Source organism: Tenrec ecaudatus, chromosome 6 (genome assembly GCF_050624435.1).
Source record: "Tenrec ecaudatus isolate mTenEca1 chromosome 6, mTenEca1.hap1, whole genome shotgun sequence".
NCBI classification, from domain to species: Eukaryota; Metazoa; Chordata; class Mammalia; order Afrosoricida; family Tenrecidae; genus Tenrec; species Tenrec ecaudatus.
The window spans coordinates 30342856-30357623 of NC_134535.1; the positions used below are offsets into that span (position 1 = coordinate 30342856).

General features: G+C 43.6%; 1 protein-coding gene across 1 annotated transcript in view; it reads right to left on the bottom strand.

Moving 5' to 3' along the window:
• Positions 1 to 14768, bottom strand: part of CFAP54 (cilia and flagella associated protein 54) — a 355855-nt gene that overhangs the window by 102120 nt on the left and 238967 nt on the right. Inside the window, exons 53-59 of the mRNA XM_075553212.1 lie at positions 14528 to 14675; positions 13565 to 13722; positions 12757 to 12936; positions 12529 to 12655; positions 4539 to 4694; positions 2210 to 2315; positions 1194 to 1287 (exon numbers count right to left, since the gene is read on the bottom strand). Coding sequence (XP_075409327.1) covers positions 1194 to 1287; positions 2210 to 2315; positions 4539 to 4694; positions 12529 to 12655; positions 12757 to 12936; positions 13565 to 13722; positions 14528 to 14675 — 969 coding nt within the window. The remainder of the gene's footprint in view (positions 1 to 1193; positions 1288 to 2209; positions 2316 to 4538; positions 4695 to 12528; positions 12656 to 12756; positions 12937 to 13564; positions 13723 to 14527; positions 14676 to 14768) is intronic.

Here is a 14768-nt window from a genome sequence, read left to right on the forward strand (position 1 = left end):
CCTGCCGAGGAATACTGCAAGCATATAGACTGCCAGAGTTGGGTCAAAGTGTACCACCTTACCACTTCATCTCCCTTTTGATCCATTTTAAAGCCTTTTCAGTTTAAAAAAAGGGAAGGGGAAATATGCACGGATTATGCCCCTGTTGAATCCCCTCTGACCACGGACCAGGGATGTGGGTAACCCTGCTACCATGCAGAATGCACGAGAAAATGGATTGTTGCAGATGCAGTTAGGTTGAAATTTAGCACCTTATCATTTGACCTTCCTTATGAACTCCTTGAATTTGTTCTAATTTGTAATATTTTTTGGTCTCTCCTCAATTGCAGTTTTGTTTGTTTGTTTTATAATTCATTTTACCGGGGACTCTTACAGCTCTTATAACATTCCATATATCAATTGTGTCAAGTTTTATCTGCTTAACTTTGTTGTTCTTGTTAGTTTGTCTGTTTGTTAATTTGTTCTCTTTTAAGTGTTTTCCTGTATAGGAAATCTAGGATAGGTAAATCTATAGAGACAGTAGATTCACGATTCCTTGGGGGTATAGCAGGTGAGGTTTGGGGGAGGGGGAGACGGGGAGCTAATGAGTACAAGAATGAATAAAATGTTCTAAAACTGATTTTTGGTAAGGACTGCACAACTCTTCTTGATGTGATTGAATTGTTGAATTGTATATGTGAATTACAAGCCAAGAAAGCTGGAGGGGGATGGGGGGAATGCATCTTAGATACAAGGATGGTACTTCAGCTCGTGTACTTTAGACATAATCTCAGGTAAGTCCACTCCTTGGAAAAGAACCTCATGCATGGTGACGTACAGGTCAGCAAAAGAGAGAAAGGCCTGGATGAACTGAACTGATACGTGGCTGCAATCGGGGCTCAAGCAACCACATTGATGACAATGATAGGGGACAGGGCAGCGTTTTGATCTGTTGCACAAAGTATCACTGTGAGTCAGAACTACCTCCACGGCACCTAACAACTTTCATGGATAACATTTTAGCAGCCATAAATGTCTACATGAAATCGATTTCAAGAGGCTTACATAAAATGTCTGAAGAGATATCTAAATACAACTGTGAATATAATGAAGTTAAGTCACAGGGGAAAATCTCATTATTTTAATAGCACAGTGCTACAAAATGACAAGCTCAATGCAATTAGCTTATAATTTTTAATAAAACAGTTTATTACCTTAAATGTTAATGGTGATAATGAAAGTCTGCTCTTTGACTTCTTCAGATGAAGATATAATAAAGCCAGTTCCAGGTAAGATTCTCTTATCAACCTAAAATGACACAGTATTACACTGATTAACTAGATAACTTCACCACTCATAAATTTAGAACGAGTTGTTGATGATTTCTGACCTTATGAAAAGCAAATATAGACAAAAGCAGAACAGGTCCCAATTTAGCCCCTTTTTCTTTCAGCATTTTTGGCCACAGACACTAGCACCTTATGCTCCACGGAAACCAGCAGGGCTTGATGAGACCTGGGCATTTGAGCTTGCTATGTCTGACAATACTCTGGGCCATGACGGTGATGCATCCCAGTGTTGGGGTAATTCTGGGATATTCCAGCATATGGGGCACCATAAAGACGGGAATGGAGAGATTAATTGAAATTGAAAGAGAAGCGTTGAGTATACAGGAAATGGGGATTTAGTATGAGTTACATCTGTGAATTAACGATCAACTCTGTGAGGGGGATACTTGGCTATTTGGATCACTCCAGTAATTCTAATGCAGGCTGATACTCGATAACACCAAGGCAATTTTTATGAAGAATTTAGTTGACTAGGTGTGTTGCTGGTGACCAAAGTGAATATTCATATAGATTCTCTCTACGAAGAATGTCTCAAGGGGAGGCAGCTGGAATCATGGGAAAGACAGGAGATTCGGGTACAGGCTAGAAATCATATGCCACCATGATAATGAGCGTCATCAACCATTCCTGCAGCTGAAGCCTGAGGTCCAAACCAAGAGCACCTGCTTAAACAGTGGGTTAGGACAACAGCCCCCTAATGTACAGATGTGCCCTAGTGAACCAGCCTGGACAAGAGCAGGCTTCCTACTCATTCCAGCCTTGCATACCTGATGGTGTTCTAGAACAAATGGCTAAAAACAACAACAAAAACTCCAACACACATTACTACAACAACGGAAAGGTATTTTGACTGTTTGGGGTTGTTTTTGTTTTTTTTTTACCCTGAGTTTTGGTCATTTTTCAGGCTTAGTTGTATAGCTTCATATAAACTCTTCAGCTGAAAGTGTGGCGATTTCTGTTCCATCAATATCTGACGTTCTATTTTGCCTGAAAGAACAAAAAGATGTATAAAGATGGATTTTGCCTTTCTACAGCATCGAGAACTTAAGGACAAATAGTTAAGCTGCAGCTTTGGAAATGGGGTGTGGTGCCCTTGGGTGTTTCCGGTTAGCTGGTAATCTGGCTGGAGAAAAATGCAATCGCTTGTTTTGCTAAGAGTCCCCAGAGCTGGGACTAGTCAGGCTGGCACTGCCCACTGAATAGCTCCCTCTTGCTTTCAGTGAGTGGGAGTAGAAGAAAGGCAGGGACAATAAGTCACAAATTTTTGGCTTCCCCAAGACAATTTACTTTTTGTTTGCATTGTCTTACTCTGGTTCTCCTTCCATTGGTTCTTCTTCTCCCCACTCTCACCTCCTCCGCCCCTCCTTCTCCTATCTACTGACGCCGAAATCACAGAAAACATCTCTCTTAAAACCAAATCCTAAAAGGCCAGCCAATAGTGAGAACTCGTCATGGAAGAAGGAAATGGCCCACTTCCCACACATCGTCCAGGGCTGGAGTGGCAACTGGAGAGCAAGAAGGAGGAGGAGGAGGAGGACCGTGTGCTCGCTAGAGCAAGGATCGCAGTTTCAATGCTGCCCATGAAAAGGACACAGAGCCGGTCGGAGGTTCATTTGCTTCTGGACACTGGCATTTAACAGATGCTGACAGTTAAAACGTTGCTTAGCCTGTATGCACATCACGCTCCTGTTCCCTCAAGCAGGATTAGTTATGACTACCTTTAAGAGCACTATGGGACATAAATGACCTCACGTCTGACATCTGTGGATGTGCAACATGTGGTACCAAACATTGCTATTCGCGTGGATAAAATGGCCACAAGAGAACAACGTCAATGTGATACATGTTGTATATGGCTATAGGTGTAGCTAAGCTTCCCACTCTTAACCAATGATCTCAGTGATTCACTCCTATTGGCAACTCTGTTCAGAAGCTGCTCCTGTAAGCCCGATGGGCCAGTTCTCCTCTGTTTGCTGCTATGAGTTGGAATTGACTCCAGGGCGCACACATCAACATAACAATTTAATTTGAGCAGGGAAATATAGCTTACTTATATAAATTAACCAAATATTTTTACCAAGCACTGCAATGTCACAGGAAAAATATTCCAAGTATAATTTAAATAACATTATTTATAACGAAGTGAATGAATGCCATCATTTTTTCATAAACCATGACACATCCTGCAAGGGCGGTTGCAGGGGCAGGGAGCTATGTGACTTGGCTCTTCTAGCCAAAGTCTCGCCAAATGACTGTTTCCTGCATCGGTCTGTTAGGAAGGATGGGGACGATACTGATAGGATTCGCCTCTTGTGAGTCATTGTGAACAGAATTCTCTGCAGTGTCATCTTGCTGCCCTCTGAGAAGCAGGAAGAGGAATCTTATTACTAGCAAAAGCCTGGAACAGTGCAAGGCCCCTGGACCCGAGGCCCCTACACAGTGACCCCCCTGGGTCTGGAGACAGTTCTAACTTCAGAGCAACAGCAGCAGAACCTGGGGCAGAGTGTGGAGCCGAGTGATGGCCTTTCCAACGTATGGAGCCAGTACAGCGGAGGGCCTGTGGGCAGGAGGCAGGCTTGCTTGAGAAGTGGGCTGGCTCTGGGCATTTAATTCAGGAAGCTGGACTTGCTGACCTACAGAGGTGGAATTGATTGTCTTGGGGCTAAAGTTTACCGGAGTGGGGAGCCTTGGGGCACTTAATCGGGAAGTTGGGTTGGCCCACACACAGAGGTTGAGTTTATGGCTGAGTGGTCTGCGTCTCTGAGCATGTATTAGCAACCCTGAGGGAAGCTGGTGACACATCCTGATAACCAAGTCTCCCCTGAGCATTTCCCCCTGACATGACCACTTTGTTAACTTCCCTAACAAGCTCTTTGATTCAGAATGTTGTCGGTGAGTTCAGTGCGGTCATTGCCCTGGGTATTAGAGCCCTGAGAGGTGAAATAGCGAATACGGATGAACACAACACAAGGGCCAAGTATAATGATAACAGAAGCTAAGTAGTTCGTCTCTCCCCATGGGGTAACTATAAAATTCAAATAAGCAGTGTCCTTTTCTCTGAAAGTGAGGTTGGCACGCAGGCATCAATGGGTTTGTAATCACTAAGCCTTGGGTAGAAACCAGTACTTTTTTCTTGTATTAAGTTCATTGTTAATAGAAAAACAAGACCCACAAACTTTTATCATACTTTGGACTCCATGCACATTTTACCTTTCTGAAAAAGAATCTCCGCTTCCACCTCGCTTTCTTCTGTAGCCCAGAGCTTGCAGAGCTTCAAGGCCACTTGGAAAAGCTGGAGGGCAGGTGACCACTTGGAAGGGTCCTTCGCTTTATTGGTAGAATATATTTTCTTGGCAATTGTATGTCCTAAAAAAAGAAGAACCCACGGATGAGGCGAGGAAAGCTAAACAGTTTCTACCACATGGCTTCCTGGCACCCTACTGCTCCCACAGAAATGGCATGTGGTAAGAACGCTGGTGGTCTTTCTGTCCTGTGCATCTGAGAGACATTGCAAAGAACACAATACCCAATATCTCAATGACTACAGAGGCAGCCCTTTGCAATATCCCCTTTGAGAAGCATGCGAAGTATGTGTCCTTCTTAAAAGGAAGGCTACTCTCCCGAGACGCTTTTCAGCTCTCAAAGTTCATGATGCTCTACGACGCGTCTGAAGATGAAATTATCTTAGGCGGAACACATCTGGTAGCTTTATGAGGCTCGCACACACTTTGCATATACTAAGAGCTATTTTCTTTCAACTTGGCATGATCGTGACTGCTGGCTAGGCAGTTGTTCGTCATAGTTATGGATGACGGGCTACACACAGTATGCATCTTAACCTATATGAAGTGCTGTTGTGTAGAGGTGGGATTAGATTGATGCTGCGTAGTCTCAAACGCAGGCCGACAAACACAATTTGCTCTATAAATATATGCTGACTTCTTATTGTGGGCCAAAGACTGAACTGGGCACTAGACAAAAATGAGACAAGAAAATAACAAGAGTTAACATTTTCTGAACCCTAGTGCCAGAGTCGATTATGACTCTCAGTGACCGCACAGTGCAGAGCAGAGTTGCTCCGCCGGGTTGGCCAGGCTGTCAGTCTTGGCAGAAGCAGGCTGCCTCAGCTTGCCTCCGTCAAGTGGCTGCTAGGCTAACGTGGAGGGCTGGAACCATTGCACTGAGTCTAACAGGCACTAAGATTGATGAACGCTATGGCTCTATGGGAGTCCTCCATGCAGACCAACACGCGTGAGCTTTACTCTTTCCGGGAAGCCTCACAACTCTAAGTGACCATCATTATTTGTGCATTTGACAGGGGAGGAGGTGGGGGCAAGGAGAAGTCTTGCATAATTTCCCCCAAGAGCATAGGGCTACTAAGTGCCAGGGAGATGGTTTGAATCTCGGCAGTAGGGCTCCCAAGACCATACTCTGTACTATGACCCTGCATTACCTCTCATAAGGACCAACATGGAGCAAGTGGCCAGCCAGGCAACAGACTGTGTGGTGGACTTGGGAGCCAAATAGTGCACCGGACGTTAGACAAGTTCAGTGTCGGCTCTGTTGATTCCTCTGAAACATCTGCCTGACCACTAAGCCTCATGGCATACACTGCAGGCTACAGGCATGGACACGCGCACTGCACCCACTTCTCACTGGAGCCCCCCAAAATGCGCAAACAAGTGTGAGTCAAAGACTGCACTGGAACCCAGGACAGCTGGCAGCAGGCCAAGACCAGGCAAGGCATCACAGAGAACACAGATGTCTAAGTCATAGCCGAGGGTCCCCTTGTCTTTTGATACTTTTAAAGAAGATGAACACTGAGGTAGCATAGAAGGCACCTGGTGGGGCCACTGCATTAATGAGGTATTTTGCATTGCACAATAGAGGAGTCTCAACAGGAAGCCACGTGGGGTTGCAGCATGATACAGATGCTGGGTCTTCCTGAAGTGCTGGGTCCCGGCCAGCCATAGAGTCCACACTGTCAGTTAAAGCACTGGACAAATCTCTGTATGCCTCTGGCCCTTGGCTGTCTTCCTGTGAAAAACGAGCCAATAGAAATAGAAAATATCTAAGGTCCCTGTAGGTCCTGAAAGTTTACAACTCTAAGACGCTGTGTTCCTTGGCCGCAAGAATGATGACTTTGTCTCACGTGCTCTGGTATTGTTATCAGAAGGAACCAGTCTCTAGGAAAGGACATCACGTTTGGGAAATGCGAGGGTTAGTGGGAAAGAGGAAGCCCTTCGGGGAGATGGATTGACACCATGGATGCTACAATGAGCGTTAGCCTGGCGGTGACGATGAGGCTGGCACAGGACTGGGCAGTGTTCCTTTCAGTGGCACATAGGTTTGCTCCAAGTCCCAGCCGACAACAAAGAGGAGGCTGCTCCTCCAAAAGGTTTTCAGAAAATCTAGAACTTATTGTAAAATTTTAATTCAAAAATGTGTTATATGAGTGGCAGGATGGTAGAGAGTGTAAGACATTACCTCCCCCTTCCAGTCTACCCCTTTCTTTTGTTCTTTTTAATCCGGTTACTGAGCGCACATTAAGGCTATGGAGACAGAGAAGTCAGAGTCGTTGCCTCCAGGGGGCTCTCAGGAGAACGAGAAATACAACAGGAATTAGAATAAGTAATACCTGAAAGCCCTTGGAGTCCCTGGGTGGTGCCAATGGTTAACATGCTAGATTACTAACCAGGAGATTGACTGTTCAGGTCCACTCAGAGATGCCGTAGAAGCTCAGTCTGAAGACATGCTTCCCCAAAAGCCCCCACTTAGTGAAAATCCTATGGGGCACAATTCTGCTGTGACATACATGAAGTCTGCATGAATTTTAATGGAGCCTCTGGTGACTGGCTACATACGATCTTAGAACAGGTTAAACCTTCAGCTTACGTCTGTCATCCCATAGCAAGCCAGAGCTCTTATTCTTCACACTTGACGGTGGGAGAAACCGAACGTGCCAAAGTTTGATTCCCGCTCCAGGATTCTTTCTCCAGAGTCTGTGCTCCTAGGAGATGCCCAGTGAAATCTCACTTTCAATTTACCGACCACGGGAGTTCTGATGGCAGAGTGGAGTGTTGGACTCTGAGGTAGTTAGTTTGTTGTGCCAACCTGGCTGATAAACACATGGGGGTGTCAATTGAAGGGCAGAGGGATAAATGGCTCCGTGAGCCTCGCCTTTCTAGTGCTTGGGTCTCTTGCTTTGTGATGGTCGGGCCAGGGTGCAGCTGCCTTAGCCAGTTCCCTGCGTCAGCTGGCATGGCTCACTTCCTGCAAGATATCCCCAAGGAAAAGCCACATGGACCTACCCTGATGCAGACCTGGGTGCTGGAGCAGCCGTGTAGAGACCCCTGCCAGTGTTGAGATGCTTACATGCTAACTGACTCAACTTTTCTCCTGCAGTTGGCATCATTGTGTGTATTTTGTGAGATAGAGGAGGACTTTTTGAATTGATGTCAGACATATGGGCTAATGTTGGACTTGTGGGCTTGGTCAGCACTGGGTTGAGATGTTTTCTTGATGTGCACTTACCCTTTATATAAAACTCTCTCTTATACATGAGTTTCTGTGGATTTGTTTCTCTAAAGTACCCAGACTAACACAGACTGTTAACCACAAGAGCAGCCATTGAAAGCCATCAACCAATCCCATAAAAAGTTACCGTCTCAGAAACCCAAAGGTTCAATTCTACTCTGTGCTATTGGTCAGAGCTGAGTCAGAATTGACTTGATGGCAGCAAACGAGTTCCTCTTTTTAGATGGTTCGCTTGATGTTTCCAATGATATTATCGCTGTTCATCCACATAGGAGACAAATATCAAATACCTCCATGTCAGTGGGAAAGCTACAAGTCACGATACATCAATTCATCTTAGAGATTTTTGTTAATATTAGAAAAATACATTACAGTAAATTTGGCTACACCCTCTCTCTCCTCATCATAAGTTCTTTTGAGGGCAGACATGGTGACTGGTTCTCAGTTATATCTCTACTCTCTGCCCTTATTACCATTAGCTGGGCTCAATAAGTATTTAATTGAATGACAGTAAGAAATGTAAATGACTTATTCATGCCTACCGTTCTCTACTATTGCATCTAATAAGGAAACTCAAGATTTAGTGTTAAGAGGAAAACACCATAATGATTAATTTTTGCCTCATGGAAATTATTTTTAAATACCTTTTTTTGATACAGTGATCAATTTATCAAAATATTCTGATACAAATATCAATCTATATCCCTATAAAGGAAAACTGTCGAGAAAGCACCAAGCCACAAATTATTGTATGCTTCATAATATTGAAGAGCTCTTTTCCCCAATAAACATCAACTCGGTTTAAAAGAAGTTGGGAAGCTGACGCTGTTTTGACAGCAAAGCTGCTTTTGGTCTTGTTTTTAAGTCTGTATTTAATATAATTTACCAGACAAGCAAGCTGTTCAGCTTCAAGTGAATCCGAAAAACAGCAACAGTATTGTCATTGAGTGGTGACACATCCTCAAGTTTAGTGAAGGCAGGAAACAGAGCAGACATCTGATTTAACACAATCTGTACTATATAACACAATCTGTACAGTATGCTCTTGTAGAACTCAAAGGCCCAAATAATACAACAAATTATGAAATAAAAACACAGAACAATAACTTCTGTGGGATCTGAAAGGTGGAAGGAATCGTAGAGTCCAGGAAGGCCAACCTCATTTTACAAATGAAGAAACCCCAAACATACAGGTTTACCTAAAATACTAAATTGTACATACGAGATGGTGGCGCTGATTGCATTTTACTGAGGAGTCTGATCCCGGTCCTGGATGTACGGCTACTCTCCGCTCTTCCCTTCTTGTGCCACATCTGGACCAGAAAGCCTGGTGTCCCTCTTTTTGATACCAGTGGGAGATTCAGCCCACCAAACTCCCACCCAGGAGCTTATGGGAACCCTTGTTCCAGCCCATTCCCATTCCCAACCCGTAAGAAATAACAGAATCGTCTCCTTCCCTTGCTCTCTCAAGCCATTCTAGGCCTTGTTCAGGCGTGTGTGTGTGTGTGTGTATGTGTGTGTTTTCCCATCAATCTTGATGTGCACTAGGTATCCTTTGTCTGCACACCTGAACCAAGTTTTGGGTGGGGGTCCCATCTTTGTTCAAAAGGCCGGCATAACACACACGGTAACAATGGTCAAGGATAATGCAAAGTGGGGGAGCAGAAGTGGGTACTGGTGAGCAGAATCAGGATGATGGTTTGGGTGCGTCGCCCTCCCTTCCCCACAGTAGTCCTGCCATCAGCCCTTCCTGAGCTGTGCAGCTGCAGCTGCAGCTGCAGATGCAGGAGGAAAGTGGTTCTTAGAAGGTGCTGAATAAGAGCAAAGAGCTGGTGTAGGATTTCTTCCCTTGGGGCTGAGTGCCAGAGTCTGGCAGTCCTGGGTCAGCCATCAGAGACAGTGTCACAGGGAGCGACTGAAATTTGGTCGGCCTGCAAGCCCCAGAGAAGGGCAGCACTGTGGGGGCTTCCAGGCAGTTTCTGCAACGATATGAGACATCTGAATAACTGGTCTCTGTTCTTTCTACTTCTGAAGCTAGAGAATCTGGCCTTTGCGTTTCTCCTGGTGTGTCAACAAAGAATTGACCTTTCGCTACTGCAGGGCAGCCACACTGGCAGAACTAGCTGTTCTTCACAGCATTTTCAGGATCACCACTGTTGAGCCTAATCCAAAACCGGAACCTCCGCTGAAACAGCCAGACAAAGTAAGCCGGAGAGTCCACCAAAAAGACCCAACGGGCATCGCAAAGAACACGCTGATCTCCAGAACAGTGGCAGCCAGTACAACAAAGCTGATTGGAGGGCAGACGACAACTTGAATTCCTAAAAAGACCATTTATAAAGATATAAACAGCACCAAATGTTATTTCTAAAATTTGGGGACAAATTAATTTTTCCTTTAAAAGTTAATAGGTGAATTTGAGAAGATGGTTTGTGCTGCAACCGGAACTATAGTCTGAAAGGTGAAGTCGAGTATCTCAAATTCTAGACGAGATGAAAATAAAAGGAAATCATACATGAAAAGATAATAGACTTATAAAACAGAGTCAACACTTATAAATAATAATAGTCAACGTATGAATCTTGCTTACAGTGAGCCAGGCACTGTTCTAGGCATTTAATTGACGCAAAATCCATTCGCAGGGTCCCTGCACTGATTGAGCCTCCAGTGAATCACCCGACCCTAGTCTAGTAATATGAGTGTCCTTGCTGCCAGACAAAGAGCGTGGGAAGGTGGATGGCAGCAGCTGCAGGGCGGTGGGAATGGCGCACCTTGTCACTCATGCTCCCCTTTGACCCATATGTTGGCCTATTTAAATTTATTCTATTTTAAAATATATATCATCCACTTTCTTTTCCAGGGAGGTTTTGCTCTGTTTATTTGGTCGATTTTGCAGGGTTCTTTTTGTTTTTTAATTTTTATTTTGTAGGGTCTTCTGTATAGGGAATTCAGAATGGGTGGATCAACTGAAACAGTAACTGGGGGAATGGAAGGGCAGTTAAAGGGAAATGGGGGATCAACAGCAACGGGTACAAGAAATTGTTCCAAATGTGACTGAACTACTGAATTGCATGATATGTTCACTATATTTCAATAAAACTATTAAAAATAACATTTAAAAGCTGCTTATATATAAAAAAATAGCATACAAAATGATTGGTATCTTACACATCTGCATGCTTAAGTTGACATGTATTGGCATTTTGAATTTGTCCTTGCCAGCACAGTTATGCTATATGATTGTCTGATACACAATGCCAATTTTGACTCCACGAAGGCATTTGATTGTGTGGACAATAACAAACTAGGGAAAGCACTGCAAAGAACGGGAATTCAGAACATGTAATTGTGCTCATGAAGAACCTATGATAGACCAAGCAGCAGCCATCCACACAGAATATGGTAGATTGAGTGGTTTAAAACCAAGAAAGGTATATATCTAGGTTGTATCCTTTCAATATAGTTATTCCAGCTGTGTGCTGAACAAATAGTCTGAGAAGCTCAACTATGTGAAGAAGAATGTGACACCAGGATCGAAGGAAGGCTCCTAAAAACCCAGGCTAGGCTTTCTGAAATGAAAGAGTACTGGCAGTCCTTACTGACAAAGATCGAAGACTACAGGCCTCAGCATGGATTACAACTCAATGTAAAGAAAAGAAACCCTCACATATGGAGCAATATGCCACATCCTGATAAAGAGAGAACCACTTGAAGTTGTCAGCGATCACATTTTACTTGGATCCACAATAAACCTTAAGGAAGCAGCAGTCGAGGAATCAAATGACATACTGCATTGAACAAGCCTGTGGCAGAGGCTTCTTAAAGTGTGAAAAAGTGAATGTGGCCTTTTGAGAATTGAGGTGTGGTGTGCCTGACTCGTCATATTTTTAATCATCTCAATATGCATGGTGACGAATAAGGGAGATCAGAGAATTACGGTGTTAGGGAAGAATATTGAAAGTACCATGGACCATGAGAGAAGAAGCAAATCTGTCTGGTGGAAGTAAAACCAGAATGCTCCTTACAAGAGAACATAGCAAGACTTCAGCCCCATAGTTCGGACATGTTATCAGGAGAGACTAGTCCCCGGAAAAGGACAGCATGCTTGGTCAAATGGAGGGTTAGTGAAAAAGAAGAAGGTAATCAAGGAAATGGGTTGACACAGTGACTGTGACAATGGGCTCAGATATAACAATCATTATGAATAATTGTGATGGATAGTCAATATTCTTCACCAGTGCCCTAATTAAAACTCATCAGTTCTTCTCTTGTCTCCCTCAGTCATTGTCCACCTTCTACATGTGTATGAAGTGATTGAAAATTCAATGGTTTGAGTCTGGTGTACCTTAGTCTGCAAAGTGATATCTTTGCTCTTTCACGTCTGAAAAATAGATCTTGTGTGACAGATTCATTCCGACATAGGTTTTGTGCACTTGTTCATTTCCGCCTCTGACGCTAAGGACAAGGACTATATCTGTTTTAGTTTCCAGAAAGTTCTTAGGATCTCAGAGTAAGACACATTATAGGTGACAAAACTATTGGTTGAATAAAAGAAGTCTGAGTATTATTAATATTGTCCTATTTAAATAAAGCACCTCAAAATAACTCCATCTTTTACCCTTCCACCTTTTAATCTGGTATAAATTATACTTAATAGTCTTACCAATTCTCATTTTTATTTTGGCCAGTAGCATGACATGAGGAAGGTAGATATTTTTCAAAGGCTGTAATGGATTTGCATATTCCGTGCTTGATATCGGAAATTCAATTGTTTCTCCCAAAGCTAGCATCTATCAACAAAACAAAAGATTGGAACAAACAATTAATGTGCACTGGGATAAGGAAAGAAGTAGGAAAGTAAATTTCTGACTCTGCTTGAAAGCACTCTCACCTGTTCGATAAGAAGGTTGTGAGATCGAGTCAACAAAATTAAGAGATCTGTTTTTGAAGAGGGGGGTTCCTTGAATTTCTCCATTTTCGTTAAGTCATCCAGCAAAAGTAAGCTTCTCACCAGGGTTAAACGAGATCGTGGAGAAAGAAAGTGATTTCCTTCAAGCAAATGTATTATATCCTATCCAAAAAAAAGGGAGAATGATTCATTTGGTAGAATGGCTCAGGGTGGAGTTGAACCTGTCAATCAGGTCGCAGCCTGATGACACCTTCTTGATGTCCATGAATCCTTTGGTATAAGAGTGAGAGACACCGCTCTCTCCTTGCCTCTCTGCCTGCTGAAACTCGGCCTACCTTGAGGGGTGGCCCCCAGGTGGGCCATTGGAACCTGAAAGCTATTGGCATCCTGCCTGTTTCCATCAAACGTGGATGCATATGACTCTCCACCCACCAGCCTATGCTCTTTCTGCTTCCCAGTTCACCATTCTCGATCACTGGCACATGGCTATGTGGGTCTGAAGAGGGACTTATGGACTAACATCGGGCTTATGGATGGACTTGAGTTGGACTGGGCTTCCTGATATATGATTACTTCTTGATATAACATTCTTTCTCATACATAGATGAATGCCACTGGCTTTGTTTCTCTCAACAACCTGGCCTAACACAAGTACCATTTCCACTTTAGGGAAAGAAGAGCTGGTCGTGTTGATTGCTACAGATTCACCGCCTATCAAAATACAACCTCCTCCTATATTCTAATCGGAATCTTCCACTAAGCATAAATGTAAGCTGGACTCCTTTCATACCTGGAGGGTTTTGATGATGTCTGTCTTTAAATGCTTTTCTTGCAGGCCAAGGATTACCGCTTGCATCAAGAATTCAGCCTGTAGCTCCTCGTCGCCTGCATTTTGTGCCTCCGTGCATGCTTCATTGATGAGGCTCACACAATCTGTCATATCGTTTTCTGCAAGAAACGCAGTTATTTAAATGCCGTGTTGAAGTAAGAACATATATATTATCCATAGTTATCATCACAGTGATACTGTGTAGTACAAAAAAAAACAGGCGGCATAAAGACTGAAAACAAAGAGACGCTACTTAGAACATTAACAAGCTAAGTGGTATATGTTGGGGGGCACAGTTACTTTAGGGTTTTTCTATTGCTTTAAAGGAATGATATTATTACATGGGGTCACGAATTTGGGGAGGCAGACAGAGATGGGTGGATAAGCAGGTATACAAACAGACACTAAATAACTCGTGGCTATAAGAATTGACATATGCCGGGCTTTCTCTAAGAACTTTGCAAAGCTTAATCCATTTAATCATTCTGATAGCAAGCCTCTAAGGAAGGTGAAAGCAATTATGATCTCCGTTTGACCGAGGAGGACACTGAGCCATCAGGAGAGTGGATAACTTGCCGGGCTCACACGGCAGTTCAGTGCGGTAGCCAGCATTTGAACCAAAGTGGGGGCCTCTGAATTGTGCTCTCAACCTCTGCCCTCAGCCACCCGCCTCGATGCCAAGATGACCTGAGCTTTTGAAAGCCCCTGGCCTGTTCTGCATATATTTAGACAACATAGCCCAGGTGTAGCGATATAATGGAAAATGACCATTCTCATTTAATAAACTGATTTTTTTTTCTGGAAGAGATCCAGCAAAAAAACTTAACAGTATGAATGTTACAATGGAGTATATCCCAATGAAGCCCCCGTCCGCCTAAACACGATCGATGTTTATGAACACACTGCGGGCCAGGCCATTCGTACCTTTCACTATGACGATCCCACGGACCTGTGCGATAAATGCAGTCACCAACGCGAGGCGGCACCTCAACCACAGGTGAATGTTGAAATATTCTCGGGAGTTCAGGGAAATCGGATCTAAAAATTCATTATTATCTTTACTTTCCGTGCTCTACGAAAAAAATCAAAATGATGGTTATCTTCCTATTTGGTAATGGCAAAGTCGTGGCCTAACACTGCCACTATAGGTCACTTAAGTTAGGAG